We start from the raw sequence: 7,788 nt of genomic DNA, 5'->3' as shown, positions 1-7,788 counted from the left end.
TTGCTATACTTTACATTTAATTTTGATGATCTTAACCCCCAAGAAGACAGTAATCACTAACTGATACTGCGATAAGACATTAAAAGGGAATCAAGTCAATGATATAGATCTGTCAACACATGAAGAAAATCGTTACATTTGCTCTATGACAGTGCTAGTTGTGCGTCAATGTTACTCACAGTAAATCATAATTTTGATTTTTGAAAATTTAAGGGTGATGCATTGTAGTTCGGTTTTACTGATGATTTGTATCTTAACAAGAAACATGGCTCAGTTGTGGTATGGGGTGAGAACAATATTAATATACCCGATGTTCATTCGTTCTTGCAATGAGAAACACGTTGATAGTCTGTTACTATGTACAGCACTTGGAAGAGAAGCAAATGGTGTTACTTTTTTCTTCAACGCCGATAGATACATCTGTCAGTGGAATTGTACTTTTTTTTTCACAACTGATGTGACCAACGCAAGTATCAAATGGCACAAATATGGTAAGGATTTGCGTTTTTCGTAAGAATGCAGCTGATTTAAGAAAGTTTTTAGAAAATTAATGAGTTTGGGATAAATGAAGAATATTTGATATGAATAAAGAATATTATAAAAGATGTTCACCGTTATATACAAAAGCAAATAAACAAGAGACCCACAAGCCACATCGCTCACTCGAGCAAGATTTCCTTGTATCATTCTATATAAAATTTTTTTTAAACATTTTCCTTTTATATGTCTATTGTAAATTCCGAACCCCTCTTTGGGCCCAAATATAAGTCCGGCAGTCACTTTTTTTTTATTGATTTTGAATTTACATTATTTGAAGATGCTTACATAGTAATCCCCCAAATTGTAGCATTAGTCTAAGAGTTGTTGAGATAAATATCTTCTGATACTTTCCCTATATATTTCTAGATCTATTTTAAACATTTAACCCCTCTTGGGCCCAGTATTGGTCCGGCGATCACATAACTAATAGTTTATGAACTACATAATTTGATAATGTTTGCATAGTTATATCACAAATTAGAACATTGTAGTTCTTGAGAAGATTTAAAAAAAAATCCTATACATTTTTATGTTAAAATTTGAACCCCATCAGTATTGTTCCGGAATCACCATTTTAACAATTGATAATCCACAATATATGAGCATGTTTGCATAATTATCACATAAGTTTTAGCATTATCGTTCTTGAGAGGAATATTTTTTAAACATGTTTAATTTTTCTATATGTTGATATTTCAATGTTAAACTTCGAACCCCTCTTGGGGCCCCTAGTGTTTTTCTATGGGTCACGATTTTAACAATTTAGAATCATTACTTCATGTATATAAACGTTCTGGTGTAAATATTGGCATTTAGGAAGAAGTTTTTGGAACATGCGCCATATTTCACTGCTTTGCAATTATCTTCCTTTTAAAAAGGGTTTTGTCCTTTTTTTAATAATTAAAAATCCCCTTTCCATAAGGGTGCGTTGTACCAAGTCTGGCTTTTGGCCCAGTGGTTCTAAAGAAGAAGTAAAAATGTGAGAACTTTACAGACAGACGGATGGACAGACAGATGGATAGACGACAGGCAACAAGTGATTAGAAAAGCTCACTTGAATGTTCGGTTATATAAATAAAAAAAACCCACACAAATAAGGCAAACATTTTTTTTTCTAAATCTTTTGTTTATCTTGGAATCTCTGGCAACGCTTAAAATAAATAAGAACATTTTTAGTATATGCAATTTTTATGCATTAAGACATACATATAATTTGTCATTAGACTAAAAAAACCACTTTTATGCCATTTTGAGCATTGTATTAACGAAATTGATTTTGTGGAATTTAAAAACATTGATTTGTGGAAATTGAGTCGAATGGGAATGCAGCAATAAATAAACCTAACACGGCTTCTTCCGTCTATGGAAACGACTACGGTCTATGGTCACCACACTATGCTACAGATGGAATTATTCCTGGAGGAGGACATTATACTTTTCATTCAACGTTTGAATCATATCCATGGATCAGGACTGATTTACAAGAAATATCAACAATATTATTTCTACGTGTGTATACTAGAAGAGATGTTGGTAAGGTGTTTATATAGACATTTATCAAACTATAAATTTATTCTCTATCGTTGGTTTTTTAAAACGTCTTTATTATGAAATTGAAAACTGCACTTTTTGTGCATAGTTCTTTTTGAATCAGTATTTGTGAAATAATCATTTACCTGTTTATTCAGCTTAATACATCACATTTGCAGAATAATGCTCAATTGTTTTGAACGACAACAATCATACTATGAATCAAATAAACTCTTATTTTCTTACAAATAATGCAATGACCATTGCTTGAAATGAAACCTTAAATTTCATTTTTTCTTAAAAAGGAAAATGAGTTTTTAAATTTTCAACAGGCTTTAGATTCCATGACGTTGCTGTGGAAGTGACAAACAGTAGCAACTACGAACAGCGCGGATTTTACAAAGGACCAGGGATGGCCAGTGAGGTAGTGGAGATCCTCTGTGAATACCCGACTATCGCTCGTTATGTTCGACTGAAAATCATCAAAGGATCTGGAAATAGTCTTAATATTCCAGAGCTGGAAATCTACACGAAATAGTATTTCTGTTTCTATATTGTAGAGTTATGTTTCAATTGCATGTCTAAATGCTAATTAAAATACAAGAATAATAAACTATGGCCTAGATGATATAGCTTTCGGTTTTTTTTATAATCATTTCTAATGGATTTTGTCATTAAAGCCCTGTAAATAATATTAAACTATTTGGTTATTAATTTTGTTCTTTTGAAGTATTATGCATACAACATTATATTTGACTAAAAGGAAAAGTTATATTCAAAAGATTGTGTGAGGTTACCGTTTACTTAGGGGCGCAACAATTCCAACATTAAGAATAAAAACTACTTATCGTAGATTGTGGCCCTACAATTCTAGAGCTACGTTTTAACTTGCAAAAATTTAGGTCAAGAACCTGCTTTCATGCTAGTGACCTCTGAATGTTTAACGAGAAGTCAGTAAAAATTGTCCACCGTTACAGATGGTTCCTTTATTTCTTATTAAATCTATACTTTTAAATTAAGGAATTTTTGCAAATAAACTACAAAATGCTTGCACCAGAGCACTTGCTTACACCTTTGGTATTTCAACACATGTGTAATGATGTCCGTAAAGTATAATTGAATTTTAACTGATAAGTTATTATGTTAAAATTAATCTAAAACCTATTTTCATTTTTCGATAAACAAGCCCGAAATAGCAAAATGAGAGTGGGGTGGTGGACACACTTTGGAGAATCCAAGTCATGAATATTCTCGATCAAAACATATACTTGCAATGAAATAATAATAAATGATTACGTATAGAGTGAATACATTTACTGTGAGCCTATTTAGAGATAACATAAAAGTTAAGATTTGACAATTGTTGTATAAATAAAATGAGTCAATTCGTTTCATTAGTGGGAGATTTAAGTGTTGATACCCATTCGCTTGCGAAACACGACCTCTGGTGAAAGAATGATATAGAACTTTCCAGAACGGGGTAACCAAGAACGCGGATTGACTAATCAACGAAAAGTGTAGGACGAGTTCATCATGCATCACGGGCAGATACCTTGGATCGGAATTCGATTAATACAAAAAAAAATGAATGAATTGGAATATTGAATGCGACTTTAGTATCAATGATAAGAACTTTCCAGAACAGGGTTCTCAGGGACAGGTTGACTAATTGACATCATGGCGGAAAGTGTAGGACAACGTTGCCATCAGGCGGATACTTAGAATCTTACAACTTTGGTATAGAATATGCATGCAAATGGATAATAACGCATAACTTACCGTGTTTTAATTTTATTCTTTTTATACCACGACAGATTGGGTGTAAACCTTAAAAATTAATTTGTAAACATTATTATTTAATGAATGATAAACAGATTATAAATTGTATTCTACGTCTATATGGATAAATGATGTATGCATAAAACGGGGAAGTTTAATGGGAATGCCTTCCTCTTTGCAAGATTGTTTTTCAAAACTGTCTTTTTATATGAAATTCTTATTTGGGACAGTAATAGAAATTATATTGAAAAATTGACCTAAAGAACCTTATTAGAGAGAGACACTATAAAGTCCCATTCACTGGTTTGAAATAAATACAAGAAAAAAGATTATTTTTTTCAGTCAGCTGCAACAAACAGGATTAAGGCCACTTACATGTGTATATTATCCATTTCAGTTTACATTTTTCATCACTGCCCTTTCCTCTTAACATCCAACAAAGCAGTTTGTATTTTTTTTAATTTTGATTTTAAAGAATAAGATAAGAAAAATTATACATAAAAATGGACAAACAAAAAATGTTCAACATATTAAACATTATATCAGAAAAATGTGTAAAGTGTTAATTCCAGCGCTTGCGCGGGCTATCATATAGTAACAAAAGAAATAAACCAACTTGGACAGGAAAATATGGATAGTTTTACTATCATAAATTTCAATACATTTTTTTTTTTTACATCAAAGTTTACTTTTGAATAAATCAAATTTCCTTGTCAATTTTTAAAGTCCTTCATTGAATTTTTGATCAAGTATCCCCCCCCCCCCCCAAAAGCCAAAAAAAACCCATGAAAAATAGGAGCTCCAAACAATTTTTAGGCTACAACCTCTGATATTTTCTGCAGTCTATTGTTATTTAAGATATTCGATTTCAACGATAAGATTTTTGAAAAAGGGTATTTGAAATTCACTTGATGTATTTTGAAGATTTTTCCTACTGCTTGTCAGCCAGTAATCTGAAATGATATCAGAAATAATGCAGAGTAAACGTTATTCTTGTAACATTTCAATTTTTAATTTTAAAACAATGCCTGTAATTTGTTTCGAAAAAATATTCAATTTTTTTCCTAAAAACCCGATTTAATCAAACTAGTATACAATGATTTATTGCACATTATCTCCCAATATGTAAAGAAAAGTTATTCATTAATGAATTATTTTTTGTTGAAATAAAAGTAAAACTTTTGGATTCATTTTAGTAGTCCTGAACTTTTGGAAATTATGCATTTTATGAAATGACTTCAGTCAACCAACCAAGTTTAATTGACCAAGAAAGAGCTGAAAGTCTGTTTTTCCTTTAACTACTTTATAGGATCTTCAAAGTAGGGTACGCCAGGAGTCATTTGCTGTCGCTTCAAATTTAATTCAAATCGTAAATTACTGACATCAACAGTTGTATTCAAAATGTAGCTGTGTAGGACATAAATAAATCCCATGTGTTTTACACATTTAGTTCAAAATTACGGTGACCTGATATGACTGCTAATAAACCAATTCCGGACAATCTGATGCAATTTATTTAGTGATATAAAAGAGCCGAGTTGTTTATCTTTTTTTAAAAATCCTTTTTTGTTTCTTTTTAAAAATAACTTTATGACTGACTCCTTTCAATTAGTCATTTATTGAATGTTTGATATTTCCCACATTGTTTGGATTCAAAAGTCAAAATCAAATAACCGCCAATAGAACTTTATGCATGTAGGTGTATAGGTCTCCTTAATATTCAGTCATCTATACAGGTTTAGATATCGATATCTGAACTTTTCATCTGAGACACCTATGTAAGATAAAGTATTACCCACATTAAATAAGTGATAAGAAAACATCATAGTATCGAAATGTACGATCAACAAGAATAAATTTAAGATTGAAGTCATGTATTCATCCTAAAAAAGAAGTCTTATTACAAATAATATTTTTATTAGTATCAACAGATCACCTAAGGTTGTCCATGTAACAATTAGCTAAATCATTAAACATTAGATATATCTATAATACATTCAAATATGCCTTTTGAAATTATTGTGGAAATTAAGGAGACAGTATGTAGTCAGTAGCATGAAATATTCTTCTTGAAACTTTTAATAAAAATTTTCTGCCTTCATACACAATAAGAAAGCAATCATTTTCAACAATTCGGAACGTTACATTTTAGTTGTGAACTTTGTAGCACTTTTAAAACGACTGTAAACTAATGCAACTTTTGACCAGAGATCTTTACGAAAAAAACTTCAGCTAAACATGTATGTAGTTGATAAAGAAAAATTTATGGACTTCAATGTCAAATTCAAGAGTTGAATAAATTGACAAAAAGATTTTTCTTAAATTAAAAAGGGAGTTTTATTACTCTTTTTCAGGGAGAAAACTAACAGCCTCTTAGATAAAAAAATATCTTCATGAAAAAAAAACACCTTAAAGAGTGAATAAAAAAATCATTGTGATTATTATTTTACCAAATCACTAAAATTAAATGCATGGTGTAATATCAAGGTACACTGTTAAAGCAGTATGAAAATGGTTTGGCTGTAATGTCAATTATAAACTTAAATTCAATGTAAATGATACTGAAATATATAAATAGACATAAACTTATTAAAACAGATGAGAAACAAGGTTTATTTCTTTAGAGTAGAAAGTCAAATACATTATGATTCGGCCACAAAATGATAATTAATTATTTTTTTAGATAAATAAAACATATATGTTCGTAGAAAGTAATCTGCAAATGATGTTGACAATCGCTTAATGGACATATTCGAAATCTCAGACACCCAAGAGCGGACTTCAGACTGCGAACCTTTTTGTTGATATGACATGTCAAAAAACGAAAATTGATGAATACATGTGTTAAGGTTCTCTCGTTTTTTAACTTCATTTTTGACTACGGGTACGTTAAATTCATTTTTTTTTAATAAGAAAATGCATTTTTTTTTAAAATTTGTTTATTTTGATATATCTAGTGATTAATTTCACGTAATTTAAGGTACACGTATTTTTAATGTTTGATACTATTTTATCTTTTCAAAGTATTCTCAAGGTATTCCATCAATATACTTAAACGTCTATTAATTCCGAGAAATTGTTTATACATGTATTAACAAGTAGATGAAATTTAACCTTTCATAATAAATTTATAAAATAAAACTAGTTCTTCAGATGTTATACATGCATTCAAATTAATCAGTCTTGTTAAAGTCCACTCCAGGAGCTTTAAGAAGTTACTAGAAAATATCAAGAGCAAAGAAAACGCCTAAAGGTTAATAGAGTTATTTCATCAGATAGAACACTTGTTGAACGCACACACCATTTTACCCAATATATAGGGCTAATAATGCACGTAATCCTCTTTTAATGTATCAAATTTATTCTAAAAAAAATTTTAAAAAAATTCGGCGGCGTGAACAGGTATATTCTTACTCTGTTTAATAAAAAGTATTTTGATACTTTCCACGAGATCCGTCTTTTGTTTACGGTCCGCAGTCAGCTGTTCAGTGATATTACTGAGATTCCGAAAGCGTTCCATAATCGCCCTTTAAAAAAACCTAATAAAGCCTATATGTCTTCACTGTAAAAAATATGATGTAATGAAAAAATGTGTCCAATTCCATGATATTTCATAAGCACTTTGAATTCTTGAATCAAGGTAGTAAAAGTTATAGGATAAATGTATTAAGTTAAGCATGTTTTATGACTATAAGTTGATTCAGTTTTCACCCATGAACCAGCTGTGGTGTATGAAAGTCTGATCAGGAGTATATACACACCCGTAATTAAAGATTGGAGAAATAAGCTTGATAGCCAAACATATAAAAGGACATGTTTGCACTGCATATGAATCATCTCTTGTTAATGTTTTGTTCACACAATAGAGGATATATATATAATCGAATTGATAATTATATCTTAAAGAAAATACGGAAAGCGGTTCACTCATTAATGAAT

General features: G+C 30.4%; 1 protein-coding gene across 1 annotated transcript; it reads left to right on the top strand.

Annotated features, from left to right (window-relative positions):
• Positions 1–217: 217 nt before the first annotated feature.
• LOC128161060 (uncharacterized) lies at positions 218–2,608 on the top strand. Its single transcript, XM_052824310.1, has 3 exons — positions 218–490; positions 1,845–2,073; positions 2,403–2,608. Exons 1-3 carry the CDS (start codon positions 218–220, stop codon positions 2,606–2,608), a joined length of 708 nt encoding a protein of 235 aa, XP_052680270.1.
• Positions 2,609–7,788: the final 5,180 nt, after the last annotated feature.

This window comes from Crassostrea angulata, chromosome 8 (genome assembly GCF_025612915.1).
Source record: "Crassostrea angulata isolate pt1a10 chromosome 8, ASM2561291v2, whole genome shotgun sequence".
Taxonomy (NCBI): domain Eukaryota; kingdom Metazoa; phylum Mollusca; class Bivalvia; order Ostreida; family Ostreidae; genus Magallana; species Magallana angulata.
This window is presented reverse-complemented; position numbering and strand designations above follow the sequence as displayed.

Bases quoted from the DNA above. Each gene is read 5' to 3' on its own strand.
- LOC128161060 (XM_052824310.1), top strand. From the start codon at position 218: ATGCATTGTAGTTCGGTTTTACTGATGATTTGTATCTTAACAAGAAAC. The intron at 491-1,844 runs GGTAAGGATTTG...CATTGATTTGTG, and splicing joins GTATCAAATGGCACAAATAT to GAAATTGAGTCGAATGGGAA. The intron at 2,074-2,402 runs GTAAGGTGTTTA...AATTTTCAACAG, and splicing joins GTATACTAGAAGAGATGTTG to GCTTTAGATTCCATGACGTT.